The 20,014-nt window shown below is 42.4% G+C and overlaps 1 protein-coding gene across 2 annotated transcripts in view; it reads right to left on the bottom strand.

Annotated features, from left to right (window-relative positions):
- Positions 1-19,259, bottom strand: part of LOC109895828 (adhesion G-protein coupled receptor D1) — a 42,211-nt gene extending 22,952 nt beyond the window's left edge. Inside the window, exons 1-14 of one of the 2 annotated variants that reach the window (XM_020489847.2) lie at positions 18,810-19,236; positions 18,678-18,717; positions 18,194-18,310; positions 17,338-17,436; positions 16,496-16,618; positions 16,099-16,275; positions 12,833-13,090; positions 11,701-11,768; positions 10,950-11,105; positions 10,766-10,822; positions 10,016-10,145; positions 9,457-9,564; positions 7,833-7,908; positions 6,276-6,417 (exon numbers count right to left, since the gene is read on the bottom strand). In XM_020489847.2, the coding sequence (XP_020345436.2) occupies positions 6,276-6,417; positions 7,833-7,908; positions 9,457-9,564; positions 10,016-10,145; positions 10,766-10,822; positions 10,950-11,105; positions 11,701-11,768; positions 12,833-13,090; positions 16,099-16,275; positions 16,496-16,618; positions 17,338-17,436; positions 18,194-18,310; positions 18,678-18,717; positions 18,810-18,863 (1,605 nt within the window). In that variant the 5' untranslated portion in view covers positions 18,864-19,236. Of the gene's footprint in view, positions 1-6,275; positions 6,418-7,832; positions 7,909-9,456; positions 9,565-10,015; positions 10,146-10,765; positions 10,823-10,949; positions 11,106-11,700; positions 11,769-12,832; positions 13,091-16,098; positions 16,276-16,495; positions 16,619-17,337; positions 17,437-18,193; positions 18,311-18,677; positions 18,718-18,809 lie in introns of both variants that reach the window. The other variant, XM_031830163.1, reaches the window with a different exon arrangement.
- Positions 19,260-20,014: the final 755 nt, after the last annotated feature.

The following is a 20,014-nucleotide window of genomic DNA, read 5'->3' as shown; positions in this document are numbered from 1 at the left end:
TAATAATTAATTCCACCCTTATTTGGAAGCTCCTGAAAGTCTACTAGACTTGCAATCCCTAGCCTGATCTCCCTTTCAAACACTCTCTCATCCTCACACCCCTTTTTTGTTTTTATTAAGCAGACATACAGCAGATGGATAAAAATCGGATCAATTACAGGGCAAAAGCAAGCTCTATAAAATGAAGTCAATATGACACCGAGCATTCATACTAGCTCTTTCATTCCAGCACCTGATAGAAGTGGCTGCTGCAGAAAAGTATGAATGTGAGGGTCAGTTCTGGGAGAGATGGACAGAGGCCACCAGCGCTCCTACACTACTTCCTGTCCATTCCTCCACTCCCCACAGTCTCTCTCATGGAGCTGCCGCCGCCACTCCGAAACACAGTTTTATTGGCCTGTAAACTCAAGTCCTGCTTGTCAAAACCTTTTTTTAATCCTTTCAATTTTGACACTGAGCAACACCGGCATTCGGTGAAATCACACTTTCCATTTCTTCACCTCATACCATCAGTGTGATGCTTTGAGCGAAGAGGAGGAGTGGGGTTTTTATGTATGTATTAATGTTTAACTACAGACCCCAGTGCCCCTCTCTCCTCTCCGCTGACCCTCCCACGCCAGACCCACATCAGACAGAGCTAATAAATCACGGTTGGAGCCAAGGCCCAATCAGCAAAAGCGCAGAATAGCGTGAGAAAGCTCATGGGTTTCTGGCAGACCTGATAACACCTTCGCTCCGTATCGGAGCTGCTCCCCAAAACCCTGTTGGCTGGCGTGGCGTCACCTTGGACCAGACAGATACGACACAGCCAGTTAGCTCTGGAATGACATGACCTCGCTAGATGTTTGATGAGGCTCTGAGCTCACAGGTTATCAATCATGGATGCAAGGTCAAATTCACTGGCCATCCGCTCAGACCTGTTTGGACTCCCTTGTGAACGATGCTAACAGCCATAACACAAGGTCATTATAGATCATTACGACTGGTCAGTGACACTGTCAATTAATTGCATATAGTTTTAGTCATTCACAGCAATAGGTTTCATGAAGTCACTTTTTCAGCCCATGAGACAGTTGTCCTCCATGTGAAATAAAGGATGTGGACACACACAGAGATGCATACAAAGCTCTTCCCCACCCTCCATTTGGCAAATCTGACCATAATTCTATCCTCCTGATTCATGCTTCCAAGCCAAGAAAGTATCAGTGACTCACTCAATACGGAAGTGGTCAGACACGGATGTTTTGCTAGCACAGACTGGAATATGTTCCGGGATTCATCCAATGGCATTGAGGAGTATACCACCTCAGTCATCGGCTTCATCAATAAGTGCATCGACGATGTCGTCCCCACAGTGACCGTACGTACATATCCCAATCAGAAGCCATGGATTATAGGCAACATCCGCATCGAGCTAAAGGCTAAATCTGCCGCTTTCAAGGAGCGGGACACTAGTCCGTACGCTTGTAAGAAATGTGTCAATACAGGATTAAGATTGAATACTACTACATTGGCTCTGATGCTCGTCGGATGTGGCAGGGATTGAAAACTATTACGGACTACAAAGGGAAACCCAGACGGGAGCTGCCCATTGACGCAAGCCTACCAGACGAGCTAAATGCCTTTTGTGCTCACTTCGAAGCAAGCAACACTGAAACATGCACAAGAAAACCAGCGGTTCTGGATGACTGTGTGATAACGCTCTTGGTAGCAGATGTGAGCAAGATCTTTAAACAGGTCAACATTCACAAAGCCGCGGGGCCAGACGGATTACCAGAACGTGTACTCAAAGCATGCGCGGACCAACTGGTAAGTGTCTTCACTGACATTTCCTCTCCCTGACCAAGTCTGTAAAACCTACATGTTTCAAGCAGACCACCATAGTCCCTGTGCCCAAGGAAGCGAAGGTAACCTGCCTAAATGTTTTACCGCCCGTAGCACCCACGTCGATAGCCATGAAGCGCTTTGAAAGGCTGGTTATGGCACATCAACAGCATCCTCCCGGACACCCTAGACCCACTCCAATTCGCATATCACCCCAACAGATCCACAGATGACGCAATCTCAATCGCACTCCACACTGCCCTTTCTCACCTGGACAAAAGGAACATGTGAGAATGCTGTTCATTGACTACAGCTCAGCGTTCAACACCATAGTGCCCTCAAAGCTCATCACTAAGCTAAGGAACCTGGGACTAAACACCACCCTCTGCAACTGGATCCTGGACTTCCTGACGGGCCACCCCCAGGTGGTAAGTGTAGGCAACAACAAGTCTGCCACGCTGATACTCAACACTGGGGACCCTTAGGGGTGTGTACTTAGTCCCCTCCTGTGCTCCCTTTTCATCCATGACTGCGTGGCCAAACATGACTCGAAGACCATCATTAAGTTTGCTGACAACACAAAAGTGGTAGGCCTGATCACTGACAATGATGAGAAAGCCTATAGGGAGGAAGTCAGAGAACTGGCAGTGTGGTGCCAGGACAACAACCACACCGTCAACGTGAGAAAGACAAAGGAGCTGATTGTGGAACTCAGGATAAGGCGGGTCGAACAGGCCACCATTAATATCGATGGGGCTGTAGTGGAGCGGGTCGAGAGTTTCAAGTTCCTTGGTGTCCACATCACCAATTAACTATCATGGTCCAAACTCACCAAGACAGTTGTGAAGAGGGCACAACAAAACCTGTTCCCCCTCAGGAGACTGAAAAGATTTGGCATGGGTCCCCAGATCCTCAAAGACTTTTACAGCTGCACCCTCGAGAGCATCCTGACCGGTTGCATCACCGACTGGTATGGCAACTGCTCGGCATCTGACCATAAGGCGCTACAGAGGGTAGTGCGTATGGCCCATGGCCCAGTACATTACTGGGGCCAAGCTTCCTGCCATCCAGGACCTATATAATAGGCGGTGTCAGAGGAAAGCCCATAAAATTGTCAGAGACTCCAGTCACCCAGTCATAGACTGTTCTCTCTTCTATCCCCAAGCCATAAGACCCATGAAAATTTATCAAATGACCATCGGACTATTTACATTGACACTCCTCCTTCCCCTCCATTTGTTTTGCACACTGCTGCTACTCGCTGTTTATTATCTATGCATAGTCACTTCACCCCTACCTACATGTACAAATTACCTCGACTAACCTGTACCCCCGCACATTGACTCGGTACCGGTACCCCCTGTATATAGCCTTGTTATTGTTGTTTTATTGTGCTACTTTTTATTCCTTTTTGGTTTATTTGGTAAATATTTTCTTAACTCTTCTTGAACTGCACTGTTGGTTAAGGGCTTGTAAGTAAGCGTTTCACGGTAAGGTATACACTTGTTGTATTTGGCGCATGTTACAAATAACATTTGATTTGATTTGAAACATGAGGTGATGGTGGAGGATGAATGGCACGACGATGGGCCTCAGGATCTCAGGATATCATCCCGGTATCTCTGTGCATTCAAATTTACATCGATAAAATTCTGTTTGTCGCCTGTAGCTTATGCCTTCTCATACCATAACCCCACTGCCACCATGAGGCACTCTGTTCACAACACTGACATCAGCAAACCACTTGCCCACACAAAGCACTACAAAGAGACGTGATCGTATACAAATGTAAACAAGGTTTGAAATGATTATGTTTTAGTCAAATATTATACCTGTTTGGACTTCTTGCAGTCAATTTTCAGTTTACATATGATTTGTAATTACAGTGCCTTGCGAAAGTATTCGGCCCCCTTGAACTTTGTGACCTTTTGCCACATTTCAGGCTTCAAACATAACGATATGAAACTGTATTTTTTTGTGAAGAATCAACAACAAGTGGGACACAATCATGAAGTGGAACGCTACAAAGTATTAACTTAAGGGGGCTGAATAATTTTGCACACCCAATTTTTCAGTTTTTGATTTGTTAAAAAAGTTTGAAATATCCAATAAATGTCGTTCCACTTCATGATTGTGTCCCACTTGTTGTTGATTCATCACAAAAAAATACAGTTTTATATCTTTATGTTTGAAGCCTGAAATGTGGCAAAAGGTCGTACAGTTCAAGGGGGCCGAATACTTTCGCAAGGCACTGTATGTTCCAGACCCTACCAAAAATCGGCCCGCGGCTGAATCTAGTTGATGATCCCTGTACTACAGTGTTACTAATACACAGGACCTGTTGTTACCATGGCACCATGACCAGGATGGTGAAATATGGTGGAGCTGACAGTACTATGTTGCTGCTGACACAATTACCCTGCTCAGACTTTAATAAAGTGACTAGATGTCTCTCTCTCTCTCCTCTTGCTGGCTAAAAGCGTTGGGAAAACAGAAGGGTCCATCACAAATCATTAAGCTACCCCTGAGCAATGGAGGCACGCCACGGGAAGTCATTAGGGAGTGGACTTGAGACAGGCAGTAAAAAGCGGAGTGAACAATGACGGGAAAGGTCTTCCACATAGTGGGTGAGCAGTTCTCCCTCTTTCCTAGTTCAGAGGGTGATAAGTATCCACCAGCTCGCAGAGACATAAAAATTCCCAAAATAGTCAGTCACTTTTGGCCTGAATCTATCCTCCGGCTCACAACAGACCAGTAATAGCATATGTACGTTTTTTTCTAGTTAAGGTTACAGCCAAAAAGTGATGTGTGAGGTATGCAACTTCCAAACATAAGTCTCAGCTATTGTCTTACGTTAGGTGTTGGCACTTGGGAGTACCCAAGTCAAAAAACAAAATCACATACTGTACGGTAATTTGTGTCACTGGAGTTGAGGTCCAAACTATTCCCGTCACATGACCAATGTTCATATCTGTGAAAACCATTGCTTTATCGCTACTTTATTTTGTCACCATAACAACAAGCGGTAAGGCAGTGTAAGTGAGTGTAAATAGAAACACCTTGAATCAAGATGAAAGAGCACTGAAATGCATCTCCAGCACTTCATAATACAGGAGACTCTCCCCTCTCTCGTGGTGTCTGCTAAAATCATGTCACAGGAACCCGGTCAGATCCTTGCAGCATAAACATTTATTTCCATGGGAAAATGGAGGCAAACAAAGCCCATTGCCATGGTTTCACAAAGCCGCATGGTTTTAATTTGTGCTCTTAAGAGAGACGGAAGGAAAAAAATACCTTTGATGGTGATTCACTTTAATAGCAAGTGAATATTTTCAACTGAGCAGCTCACATGGCAGGGGAAGCACATTCTCTACAAGTAAAATGGACTGGGGCTACTTATGTTAGCTGATGGAAAAATATCCCATCTTATTTTTGGTAAAAAATGATTGGATAAAATTACTATTGGATGATATCTTGTGGAGTTCATTTTGCCCTCCTCCAACTATTGAGTGTTTATGGAAAAACGTTTGACTTGAAGTGGGTGATTTAAGATCACTCTATGGATGGACTTTCGAGCTCTCCATTGCATTTCTGCATTTACAGTAGGACTAACAATTGCCATACACGTTTTCTAAATTAACTTTCATTATGGGTTTCAAATGCCATGGGAGAGGTCTAAAGAAGCTGGCAACACTTTCTCCACTAAATCCCTGCCACAAAGCAGAAAGGCTTGTTGTTCATAAACTCAAATGGTTGTTCCTTTCAAAGTGCACAAAGCTTACAGTTCAAATGTTGATAATCACTTTTCTTTTGGGAAGAATCATGCTTTGTTAAGGACAATGAAGAGGTTGGGACTAATGGAAACAAAAATAAATGTCCTTTGTCTTTGTGAGTACTGAGCTTTTACAATCCACTGTTCACAAGAAACAGTTCTTTTCACATACTGTGAGGGAAAACAGGGGGGGGGGGTATTTTTGAGTGCCTTTGGAATGATATAGATCAGGGATGGGAACTTTGATGGGGGGGGGGGCCACAAAAAGAGTGACTAACAAAATCAATGGGGGACCCCAGTTGGTAATTCGACCATGATTACTAGGTTAGATAGCAGGCTAGACTAACTTACCAATCAAAAAAGAAATAGCTGACATGGACTAATTGAGTGACTGTCCCCTACTGAGCCCCCCCCCCCCCAAAAAAAAGAAACAATATACAAAAGGGGATACTCCTTAGCCAAAATCACACCCTTCTTCAGATAAGGTAACAGTCCCGCAACCAGCAACTGTGATGTCCATTTCCGAAGAACCATTGCTAAACAGTTTTCCAGCACAATTTTTCAAGTCCCTTACTCGTAACAGAGATGGTTTCTTATGGCCAGTAAAATGGTAATCCCATCGTCATAGCTTGGTAATTCAATACACTCCTGGGCGGTGTGTGTTGGTATGTACTCTTACCAGGATGTGTGTGAGGACGATCTTGATGAGCGGAGCCCCAGACAGGTTGACGGACAGGGCAGGCGATGGCTCCACCTTCAGTGAGATGAGGAAACTAGCCACCTGGATCTTATGGTCTTTGAAATCAGCTGCCTCGTTGATCCTGAGAGAGATGGTTTGTCACTAACACCAATGAGAGGTGTTTTATGTACACAGTAGTGTCACAGAGGGCTCAGAACAGTAGCAGGAGAGTGGGACTCTGAAACACCTGTCATGTCATCAATCACAGTGAAAACACAGCATTACGTCAGGAGCTTTTCGAGGTCAACAGGTAAGTGACGGTAGGTTGTAGAGGCAACACCCCCGTATCATTCTCACCCACTGGGGAGTGAAACACAACCATTGGGAACTAACCTAATCATCAAATGTGGAGTAAATAAGTTATGCCTTCTAAAATGGTGGCTTACTTACACCAATTGGAATTTCCTGAATAAACTGCTTTTCTACTTTGTAAACATGGGTGTTTATTATTGTCATCCAGTTTTACTGAGAAACTCGTTTAGAAAAAAGTATATTGTAGCAGAAGCTGATTGATCCTAAGTGCCGTATCACTTACACATGGTACTTTTAGGCTGCGTTTACACAGTTTGCATAATTGTAATCTTTTGCCATTCATTGGTCTTTCAACCAATTAGAACAGATCTTTTGCCAATAATTGGGCAAAATATCAGAATTGAGCTGCCTGTGTAAATGGTGTAAACGCTGCTTTAGATTCTGGATTTCTGCAGAGGCAGTCAAAACTATTTGCTGTACTGAGGGCCACAACAGTCAGTCCAACTCCTTGAGCATAATAAGCTGTATTTCTAGACGCAATTATGCTATTGATGATGTCTGCCAGTAACTACATGTTAATCAAACAAGATTGTTTACGCTTAGACCACCAAATTACTTTAATCAAACTCATGTCAAATATTTATTTCACAGGATTATCGTAATATGCTTCCCCTATTACTGGGAAAAGAAGTGTGTGGCCAAGTTCCTGTATGAAGTTAACGGCAGGATGTATCAGCCAGTGGTGGTTAAGTGGTCAGATGAGAGATCGCCTGGTGGGAGGCTGATAAGGAATGGCCCCAGGCATGATCTGTTACGGACAACAGGAAACAGGGGCGCCACTCCGCCAGGGGACCACAGCGGACACACAGGAAGTGATCCTGTGCTGATGCTCAGAGCACTTATCGCCATAACATCCCTTAGATCCTCTGAGATCACTTCTTCTCAATGACTGTAATTCTTAATTGCAAGGCGTGCAAAGAAAACTATTTAGTTTATTGCGTACTTTTCTGATTGGTCCCCAAAGAGATGCTTTGACAACCTCAAGCGTCTTCTGAATGCTTGTAAATGAGAATATTATATTACTTTCTGCAGGCTCTAAACTTACTTTAAACAGTGCTGTCTACTGTACTGTGTTTGGTCAGGATAACTATATATCACACATTTAAGTGAATCATAATTCCTACATAGAGAGCATTTCTATTTGGTATGATCAGGGCTTTTTATGTGTCCTCCCATCCCCCTTACCTGGTCCTGAGTGGGCTGATCTCTCTGTAGTAGTTGTGCATGTTGTGGTAGAAAAGACCCACGATTGTGGTTTGGGCTGAGGTGGAAAGAGGGAAGGAGGGAGGGAGGGAGGGAGGGAGGGAGAGAGAGAGAGAGAGGGAGGGAGGGAGGGAGAGAGAGAGAGAGAGAGAGAGAGTGGTCAAAGGTGAAACAGACTCATAGCAGGGTTGAGAATGTGATGAGGAGTTGCTAAAATGCTCACAGTGAGGGGAACTTAATTAAGCAGCCTCGCTGCCTCAAGTTGGCACTCCCTGACTAATTGGAGAGCTGTATGCTCACACACGGGTGAGATGGAGGGGGACACCGGACCACGTGTGTGTTGGGAAATTATGCAAGTCACAGTGCCATGACTGAAACAGTACAGCAGGAGGCCTGTGCCCAACTCTTATACACTCTCACCACCACATAGGCAATCTACAACATGGTAACTACTAGAGAGGGATCTGAAACGCTTGACGGTAAAAGTACCGCTTTCATGAAATCAAATCTACCTCAATGAGTAAGAAAACAAACACTGGTGTTGAAAATACATTGTGTATGAAATAATCTGAGTTCATATCACAAGTCAAGGTTTTGAATCTAATGAACTTTGAATGTAATGACTGTAATGCCCCCTACCAGACCTTTGTAGGGATCAGTTGGTGGCCAGTTTGCCTATAAAGCTTTTCTAAGGAAGAAAGAAAATAATAGAAAAGGGCATAATCTGCATCTTTTTATGAATACTTGGAAGTATCTCAGTCCAAGAGAATTGTTCAAAATGTGTAACACTTTCTCTGCGCTTAATTGGCTTATAAAAGCGCCACTTGGTGCCTTTAATACAGTATGCCATGTGTCAGGACACACAACGCTACATTAACTAAATCTAGGAGCTAAGTTGCCAGCAGTAACATTTATATTCAATTTCTGATAATGAGGTTTTAACAGATGATTAAAATGGTTTATTTAAAAGTTAGTGTAGCAACGCAGTGTGTTTGAGGGCCAGGTGGAGCCAAATGGATCTGACCCTAACACAAGTCTAACAAACAGTTTTAATACTGCCGTAATTTCTGCCAAACCAGCATTCACATCGCCGCTAAGAATGGGCTAAGTAAATCAATTAGTTCACTGTGAGTGGAGGGGCTTCTTTTGAATGGAGAGTAAAGTGGATGAAACGTATCCCTCTCTCTGTCTGTGGTACATTGCCTCTCTGCATAGAAGTCATACAGTACTGTAGCTGTAATCCTGCACTTTAAAGTCTCACAAGCAGTTTCATGGTGGCTCTCTCACACACTACCATTGCTATGTTAAAGGTCTTTAACCCTATCATCATAATGAACTTCTGCCCAATAGCAAGACCTTACTGGTTAGGCAAATGTATCTTAGCAGAAACAGAGTGCAGAAACAATGGCCAGTATTTATTCACATTCAAGCCAATGAAGCTATGTGCTGAGGAGAAGTAAGAGCCAGACACAAAAGAAAGATGAGCATATGCTACATTCGAGCAATGTAATACACACACAAAATACGAATTGCTGTGAGAGAGTGAGTATTTCAATGTATTGTATGTTTTTAGAACATAGAGTGAAATGGGATGTAGGACACTCACACTGCATGGTGAACGCCTCGCCGGGCACTGAGATGTAGTTCTTTCCTTGCATGGGGAAGCGGTAATGGGGAAGATTGTAGTTCTGTGGAATCTTCATCAGAGAGTAATCTATTGGGGTCGGGGGTTGGAAACACAGAGAGAGGGAGCACTGTGAGTGGTTAACTAACTCCAACACCAGGCCAGGAGGGGTTCTGACAGGGAGCCAAAAGCACAGTGTTATCTGCTGGTGGTGATGATTCATGGGCGGATCAAAGATTTGACTGAGCCCCTGGGAGAGAGACAACGCAGGCTTGTCCACAGGAAAACTAAATATTGTGCCAAACTAACCCCTACCAGAGGGAAATTAGTTGCATGGAAAGGACCATGGTTATCTAAGCTTGGTCAGATCTCTATCTTCTGAGGGAAACATACTGTATGTAGCCAGTTAGTTCAAAACTCTCCTTGAACTTCCTTCTTAGAACTTCCTTCTTAGTACAGTAACTCTCAACCCTAACTTAACACCACAGTCTGTGAGTCATACAGAACAGTCAGGAGAGAGTTGCGTTGTCACGGTACTGACCTGCTACAAAGGACTTTCCTCCCAGTGAGATGAGAGATCGGGGGCTGGGGCTGGACTCCAGGCTGGACACCATCTGGACCATCACGTTGTCCACTGTCTCAATCAGCCCACTGACCACTGGGGTGGACTCCTGCTCCAAACGGTCCAATAACAACATTCACACTCATAGAGACACACTGGCAACTTACTGTATCTACTGTATTTTGAGAGTTGGTAAACTCTCCCTGATAGACCATAAAACCAAGTAGTAGCATGCGTTAAGAGTCTTATCAGCTGGGCCGATATTCACTGTATTACTGTGAATGACATCTGACTTCCTTTTGATGGTGCTCTCCATGTCCAAGTCCAAAGTTTTCATGCACTAAGAACGTCTGGTTCAGCTTGCTCACATGAAAACAAGCACGCCTGTTCAGTGTGTATAGAAATTGTAACGACAAACTCGCTCGAAATGTCTCTCTGCTCAGGAATTCCTGTGATCTCACGTGTGAGGGCGCTGAACTTGAGCCTGAACGAATGTGATCATATTCACAGTTCACTATCATATAGCTAGTTTGCTGTAAACTCACACAGTGACTTCACAGAGATATCATGAAATCGATATATTTCATATTTTTTATTTCTAATGTGTTCTTGTTCTACCGTGTGTTATGTTTAGTACTACATTGATATTGATTAGTGGGTTTAGAGCTGGCAAGAAAGGCATTTCACTGTACTTGTGCACGTGACATTAAAAACTTGAAACGTACTTACCTCATCTTCCCTGGCCACTTCAGAAGACAACACCTCCTCCACACTCTTCAGAAAAGCCTGGGCGGGACACAACAACACATCATGTCTGTGATCTGAAACAAACTATTACATCCTACTTTGGTGTGTGTGTTCGTGTGTGTGCCTTCGTGCACACTCGCATGTATATATCCGTGTGTTCCTGCACCTGTGTGAAGTTGTTGGCAGTGTCGTGGGGGATGGTCTTGTTGGGCAGGCTGAATGGCAGAGACTCCAGGAAGCCAAACATGGGCATGGGGTCCTGAGAGCTGTGGATCTCCTCACTCAGCTTGTTGATGATAGAATAGGACACATATGCAACTCCCTGAGGGAACAAAACACCAGGCATTACAGAAACTCTCCAAAGACCAGAATGGGACCAATATACACAGGAACACATTATGGTGACCATTACCTTTAGTAAGAACTCTTTCTGCATAGATGTCTGCTGTAAAAGACTGCTGGTCTTTTTCCAGCGTCATGCCCTACAGGGACCCATTTTGTGCTGTGTTGAACAGCTGTCTCTACTTTCTTCACTCTACGCCCACAACTGCCATTTAATAGGCAGGAGAGGTCTATTCACTTGTGTTCTCAATATCCCCCTTTCCAATTCCACAGTCTTAAAGGGAAGAAAATGGTTCCATAAGAAATGAATTGTTTGTGATTATTGCGGTTCAACCACCAGCCTTCTACCTAATTTCCTGCGAGGCTGCTGTGTGTCTGTTCTAGTAGTAAAACCCTGAAAACGGTTTAAAAATATCCACTTTCCCATGGTAAGACGTTAATCTGTATAAATCACCAAATTTCAAATTTCAAGTCAAAATCGTACTGGTCACATACACATGTTTAGCAGATGTTATTGCGGATGTAGCAAAATGCTAATGACTAGACCCCATTGTGTTGAGAAGTTGAGAACTCACCAGTGTTTGCATCGTAGAGGAGACTTCTTTAGGAACGCTTGTTGTGGAAGGGTAAGTCAAAGTATCACCTAGTTGGAGAAATACAAGAGTCCCATTAGCAGTGCTCTTCCACCGGTCATCAATAGCAACACAAGCTAGATGCCAAATAGAACGCTTAGAGAAGTGCTGGAATTGTTCAGGCCACAAAGATTCCTGATTCCTTGGAACATGTCTGATGATGGTGGACCTTCCCCCAGCCGGGGATAGATGAAAAGAAGTGCTGTGCTATTGTACCTGCTCTTTAGATAATCAACCGCCAGATACATCACTGAGGTACTGTACAAGCCAAAGAGATGTTAGAAGGAAGTCATGACATCATGCTGTCTGTAAATAACACACCAATTAGTGCACTTAGCAACAATAAATGACCATATATGGTTTTACATTAGGAACGTCCCTTCCAACAGTCTGCTCTTCTTTAGTCCCATTCATTATCTACAGGTATAACATATTAAAACACTTTTCATAACCATAACAACCTTCTTGTTCATGTCTGTTATGTCTGAGAAATTTAAGGCTACGCCTTCATGCAAACATGACCACCTGAGTCCTTCACAATGGGGTCTAGTCAGTAGACAAAAACCCAGGGAATGGGTGTCCAGACCCAAATTATTCCTATTTTCCATAAGCATGACAAGTGATTCATCCATTTTTACTATCTTATACACATTTCACCATGCTCTGAATAACATTTCTCGGACCATACAGAGGACATTGTCCATTTCTTTCGAGTTTCAGAATAATTCTAGACCACACAAGATACATCAAAGCAGCAATGAAAAAGGTCATTATGGTTTAAAATAACTTCAGTCACTCAGTTTAAAGTCAGTTGAGTCCTCGAATGTGAAACCAAACTTTTATGGTGTGTGAGATGTTGTTAAGATGAGGAGGTTTTGCACGGTTTAATATCTTGTTGTGTATTCCATGCGTCAGTACTGTGCACGGAATGTCAATGGCAATGACCAAGATGTAAATAGCTTTTTAACCCCAATCTCCCCACATAAATCAAGGGGAAAGAGTGAACATAGTGAACATTTCACATCACGGAAAAAAGAGTGGTCCATTCCAGACTGACGGTGACATCTGACATTACCTGTGGCAGCTTTGTAGTACATGAGGATCTCCTCTGGTGACAGGGCCCTCTCCCAGATGACAAACTCATCAAAGGCTCCTGTCACGTAGTGTCCATAGGACTGCTCATTTCCTGTCCCAATGACCAGGTCAGGGTAAGGGTCCCCATAGTTCATGGACACGTTGCCAGTGGGGTCGCTGGTGTTGAACGTCCCGTTGATATAGATGTTGAGACCGTCCGTCAGGGTCCAAGTGAACAGAATGTGGGTCCAGAAGGGCCCTGAAAGGGAAGAGAGAGGAGACATCATAATCAGGACTTCACCTTCCCTTCACCTAAAGTATTTATCTACTCTTTGTATGTGGGTATTATAGCCTACAGTATGTCACACAAATTTTAATTGTGCTTTTCCACTATATCCACCCAATATGTCCCCATATTCCACTCCAACCATTCAGTCAGCATCTCCATTCTATTCCTTCAAACGTTTCCGATAGACTTCTCCAAAGACGAAATAACATCTTCAGTTCTTCTGAGCTAAACGGACAATAAAGAGAATCCCAAAAGACAATATATTCAGTGTGAACACTTCCACCAGAAGAGGCTGGTTCAGTGTTAAAACACAGCTATCCTGTTGGGATTGGCTTAAACACAAACCAACAACTTCCCCATTCACACTTTCAATCTCTCTTTCCTTTTAATCTCTCCCGCTATTTTAGCTAGAAATGTTTCTGTCGCAGGTTAGGCAGGGACACATTGTGACAAGGTCTACTGAACCAGTCATGTCTCCTGGTACTGGCACAGGTCTCATAAGAGCTGGTTCAGTCATAGATCTGTTATGAGCCTAAGGCTAAACAACTGCATGGTGAAATATCATCATGTCAAATTATAAGAACCAGATGTTTGATATTCTGTAAGTAATAATCAAATAAATCAAAAGTACACATGAAGTCCTGACGCCTCATGTTCAAAACCTTAATTAATTGTAACAAAAACAAGACGACGGAGGACACTTGAGAATGTGAACATTTTTTGGTAAATGTTTCTTTCTTATTCAAAGAACCTGCAGTGCACAGAGCGACATGATATGTTTTCCTCCATAAATAGCAGATCTGAGATTGTAAGGGATGGAGAAATAGTTTTGCCCATGTAGTTTATGTTTATGTTATTTCAATTACTTAATTTAGAGTCTACTTGGACCTGTGAGTTTGAAATACAGTGCATTATGAAAGTATGCAGACCCCTTCCCCTTTTCTACATTTTGTAACCTTACAGCCTTATTCTAAAATGGATTAAATAACACATTTTCCTCATCAATCTACACACAATACCCGATAATGACAAAGCAAAAGCAGAATTTTTTGCAAATGTATTAAAAATGAAAAGCAGAAATACTTTATTTACTTAAGTATTCAGACACTTTGCTATGAGATTTGAAATTGAGCTCAGGTGCATCCTGTTTCCATTGATCATCCTTGAGATGTTTCTACAGCTTGATTGTAGTCCACCTGTGGTAAATTCAATCGATTGGACATTATTTGGAAAGGCACACACCTGTCTATATAAGGTCCCACAGTGCATGTCAGAGCAAAAACAATAACAGCCATGAGGTCAAAAGAATTGTCTGTAGAGCTCCGAGACAGGATTATGTCGAGGCAGATCTGGGGAAGGGTACCAAAAAATGTCTGCAGCATTGAAGGTCCCAAAGAACACAATGGCCTCCATCATTCTTAAATGTCAGAAGTTTGGAACCACCAAGACTCTTCCTAGAAACTACCAGAAGGACAACCACCTCTGCAGCACTCCACTAATAAGGCCTTTATATGGTAGAGTGGCCAGACGGAAGCCACTGCTCCGTAAAAGGCACATGACAGCCCGCTTGGAGTTTGTCAAAAGGCACCTAAAAGACTTTCAGACCATGAGAAATAAGATTCTCTGGTCTGATGAAACCAAGATTGAACTATTTGGCATGATTCATCCCTCCAGGGAACGTGTTTCCACTGCTCCAGAGTCCAATGGCGGCGAGCTTTACACCACTCCAGCCGACGCTTGGCATTGCACATGGTGATCTTAGGCTTGTGTGCGGCTGCTGGGCCATGGAACCCCATTTTATGAAGCTCCCAAAGAACAGTTATTGTGCTGATGTTGCATCCAGAGGCAGTTTTGAACTCAGTGGTGAGTGTTGCAACCGAGGACAGACGACTTTACGCACTACACACTTCAGCACTCGATGGTCCCCTTCTGTGAGCTTGTGTGGCCTACCTCTTGGTGGCTGAGCCGTTGTTGTTCCTAGACGTTTCTACTTCACAATAACAGCATTTACACTTGACCGGGGCAGGTCTAGCATGGCAGAAATTTGACGATCTGACTTGTTGGAAAGGTGGCATCCTATGACGTTGCCACATTTAAAGTCACTCAGTAAGGCCATTCTACTGCCAATGTTTGTCTATAAAGATTGCATGGCTGTGTGCTCAATTTTATACACCTGTCAGCAACGGGTGTGGCTGAAACAGCCGAATCCACTCATTTGAAGGGGTGTCGACATACTTTTGTATATGCTGTTCAGTATTTACTGTAGTTACACAACAATATGGAAACAGGCTTGCCAGTAAAAAGTAACACATTTATAGTTTTAGATAAAGAATTAATTGAGTCCATTATTGAATCCATAAAATCTCTCTGGGACCAACAGTATCTGCTGATGATTGTAGCTCCATCTACATACAATCAACCAAAACATTTACATTTATGGTTAAAAATGAAAACATTATTGAAAATCACAATACATTCCTCATGCATTCATATAAGAATATGTATAAAAATCACCCAAAATCCCCCCCAAAATATATACATTTTTCCTCCCACCACCCACATGGGAGGCCAGGAGGTTTATATAAAAAAGGTTTTAATTATTGTTTAGTATCATAATGAATTTGATCAACTTTTTCACCTTAATGGTTTTCCTTTTTTTAAAGGGATACTTTGGGATTTTGGCAGTGAAGCCGTTTATCTCCTTACCCAGAGTCAGATGAATTTGTGGATACCATTTGTATGTTTCTGTGTCCAGTATGAAGGTAGTTAGAGGTGGTTTCGTGAGCCAATGCTAACAAGCGTTAGCGCAATGGCTGGAAGTCTATGGGTATCTGCTAGCATTAGCGCAATGACTGGAGGTGCTAAAGCAAGCTAACAACTGAAAGCAGACATAAAAATGGAATCCACGAGTTCATCTGACTCTGTGGAAGTAGATAAAGGGCCTCTTTGCCAAAATCCCAAAGTATCCCTTTAAATACCTGGTATATTGATGTTAGCCCTCCACCTCTTCGAGTTGCCTCGTGTGTAGAACTCTACGTATCCAGCGTAGGCATTGGCATAGACAGAGAAGCCATTGGAGATGACTTTCCCTCCAGAGGCTATTGCAAAACGTGACTCTGCCTCCTGGTTCTTCCAAAAGAAGGAAAATGTAATCCCTGAAAAACCCGAACATAGATTTATTAAAGATTTAAAAATAGGGGAAATTGTTTCAGACCACAAATCATGCTAATTATAATACATTTAGATCTACATTAAATGCCATAAATTAGATTTTTGTGAGTTACCCCATTAGATAGTCACTTATGATTTGTGAAAATATTACACATCTACTGTGTAGAATGTTGGGGAGATGAGATCGAGGGAGGCAGAACTCACCCTCAGGACCACACAGAGTGGGGTCACTAATGCAGGAGTTCTGGTAGTTCCCAAAGTGGAGAAAGGTGCCGCCATTATCTCCATTCAGATAGATGCCCTTGTTGACCATCCCTTCAACTATGTCTACAGGAGGATGAAATAACAACATTATTTTGCCTGATGAGAAAAAGAGGTAGATTTGTCTCTGAAGTGGGCTTTTTATAGGCTAACAATTAGGCAAACCAGTATCATCGATTTATGAACAGGTTCTCTGAACTGCACCAAATGTTGGGTGTTTCCACTGCATAATGATCTACCATTTATGAATGGTAGCCAGCTACGACCCAAGGATTTATCTTTGATGTTCTCCTGCCTTAAATCATGTTATCAGACAAAATGAAATTGTCCTGATGTATTGAGGTTCAAAAGTCAAGCTCAACTTTACAGCACTCTAGAAACAGATCTGATAACCTCCATACTCAAAGCTTGTCTAATCACAATTTACACACTGCAGCCTCTGCTCTTTTTCCAGTGAAGAAAACAACTGTCTCTCCCTGACTACACACACCATCTTACACACACACACACACACACACACACACACACACACACACACACACACACACACACACACACACACACACACACACACACACACACACACACACACACACACACACACACACACACACACACTAGCAGTGTGTGGCACACTCATGGCAACTATTGGGTTGGTACACAATGTACAGAACAATGGCCACTGAATAAACTTAACATGATAGATAGCACTACAGTAACACCAACAGAACAGGGTGACTGACTATACACACAAATTAATTTCAGTGAGCAGTGATTTTCCTCACCTACTGTTGCAGAAATGTTAGTGTAGGCAGAGTCATTGGTATACACAGAGGAAGAGTTATGGGAGGAAGGGAGCACAGTGTGCTTGTGGATTTGGAGAGCTGGATGAAACATAGAAAACAAACAGACAAGGGAGAAAAAGGTGATTCACATACATACACATGAATAACACAAAACAACCAGAGGACACACCAGACCAGTGAGAGTCAAACGCAGACACTAGGCATTGTGAGGGATGTGGTGCGTGAGCAGGGATGAGATTAAGTGTGATGTTGGGCTCAGTAAACAGTGCTCAAGGAGGAACAGATCAATCATTCCCCCCTTTTTCTTTAGGATCAAATCACATTTTGTGTGGAAATATTCCAAAACCGTTCTAGACCTGATGCTTCACAATTATTGTCCCATTTAGGAATGTTATTGGTGCTTCCATAGTTAAAATAATACAGTAAGGTTTTTGGAAATCAGTTTAGCAAACAAGACAGTTCATTTAATAGTCTTAGCATTAATCTGGAAAGTGCATCAAATATACCTGGGGGTGAAGGATAAGCTTTTTATCCCATTTTGTTTATTATAACACCAGAGTGCTTTGATGTACATTAGCAAGGGTTAACAGTGGTGTAAGGTAGCCTTCAGACTTCTTGTCTTGACTCTCTACTTTGTTCATTTGTTTTTGTAAATTTGACTGTAATCAAATTTGAGCACTGCACACAGCTGCACCTTTTAAAGCAAGGACTTGGTGGCTGCAAGACAGACAAAAAGGTGAATTGAAAGTAGGAGTGAATAACAGCTGTAGACCATGCAGACAAAGAACATAAAAGACTGGGTATTCTACTCCTAAGTATAGGACTATGCACATACTTATATCACTTCCATTAACATGACCTGGTCTGTTTCCAATCTGGTCCCACAGTCCATGGATCCCGTCCACCGAATCCAGCGGCCAATAGTGTGAGGCCGTGGCCAAGACCTGCAGGCCTGGATGGAGAGTTCATGGGTGAACAAAGCTCCAGATGGGACTTCTCCCTAATCATGCTATTTCAATTAGTTATGTTCCTGGCGTTGCTCAGTGTGTCTTTTAGGATTAAAAAGATAAACGATGCAGCTCAATTGTTGATGTTTGGGTATCTCATTCAATAAACACATTTTGTATGGCTTAATAAACCACCATTACCATAAGTTACACTTATGGTAAACCATAACCAATAATTCATCATCCCAACATTGTATATATTTAGCTAAATTACCAATAATACTCATCATATGCTGTAGGTTAATTTCAGACACAATATAGAACATCACGCTAAGCGAATCCACATTTAACATGAAGTATAATTCGATTTACCTGGATGCTTGGATGGATTTGGCTTTACTTCACCATTAACCTGTAAATAAATCAAATGAACTCAACATTGCAACATTGCAGTAGTCTTCCTACACATAATGGTGAAGGACATAAAAAAACTGTTTAAATTACCCGAATCAACGTGACAAAAGTAGTTACAAACAGAATTTCGAATAATAGTTCCATGGCTTGATTACAACTACAACAAGATTCTATATATATACATATATATATATAGTGATTATTGTTGTTTAAATCCCCAATAAACGATCGATCCAGAAAGCATAAATCATTATTCCAAGATGCTGAAAAAAAAAGCAATCTTCTTCTCTGGGTATTTATTAGTCCACGTCTCCAGTAAAGAAAACTTTCCCCCAAAACTTAACATTTTGTAAAACTGCAATAAAACTAAGCGGTGGACATCATAATTATAAAGTGCGTGTCCATTCAAAATTTCCCCAAAAGTTGGTATTCCATGTCTCTCAATACAGAATAAGAAATATTGCACTATTTCAGCGACGGATTTGGGTACTTGTTGCTTGATGCGCTCTGCTGTCTGTCTATACTAGGTTTGCACTGAGTGGAGGAATTCTCCGGGCTGTTCGATTGGATGTGGGAATACAAAACGTGATGTCATTTTTTAGAGCATTGGAACCCAAGGTGGGGCCTAGTGTGCGTAAATAGCAAATATCAAGTGCGTAGCCTAATTAGAGATAATGGAGTGCGCATAGGCCTACTGTCCAAAATCTATTTAAAAAACATATAAAAACCAATACAGATTTAATCTACAAAATTACAGAGCTGTGTCCTTTTGACTTGTCCGAACATAACGGACAGTGATGCTGATGGACATGGATGGATGCTGACTGTATTTTAGGCTATTTATTTGGACTGTCATCTTTATGAAGGGAATAGAACAGGCACATATTCAGGTGCACTGATGTAAGCAGGTATGAAGCCCAATCGAATTCCTTAGATATACCTAAATTGGATTGAGTGAATTGAAAGTAGACATTCTCAGGAAAATCGGCATTAATTAGTCTAGTAACTTACTGGCAGGCCTATCTACTCTACTCATACCTGAATTCAAATCCATCGCTGTAGGATGCAGGATGCCTTCATCTAATTGTGACTCCTGTTTCATGTTCTTTATCCTCTGGGCCTATTGTAGACTAATGGCCTGAACATAGAAATGTAATTACTACAACTACAACCTAGTCTAAAATAAACTATTCTTACATGTTGGAAATTGGCTGGTAGATTTGGAATCATCTGCGTCCAGATGAATCATGGCGGGAAAAGGAAAGGAGATAACCGCACACGATACAGTATATTAT

Source organism: Oncorhynchus kisutch, linkage group LG8, assembly GCF_002021735.2.
Source record: "Oncorhynchus kisutch isolate 150728-3 linkage group LG8, Okis_V2, whole genome shotgun sequence".
In the NCBI taxonomy this organism is placed as follows: domain Eukaryota; kingdom Metazoa; phylum Chordata; class Actinopteri; order Salmoniformes; family Salmonidae; genus Oncorhynchus; species Oncorhynchus kisutch.
Note: the sequence above shows the minus strand (reverse complement) of the source record. Positions and strands in the feature narration are given on the sequence as shown.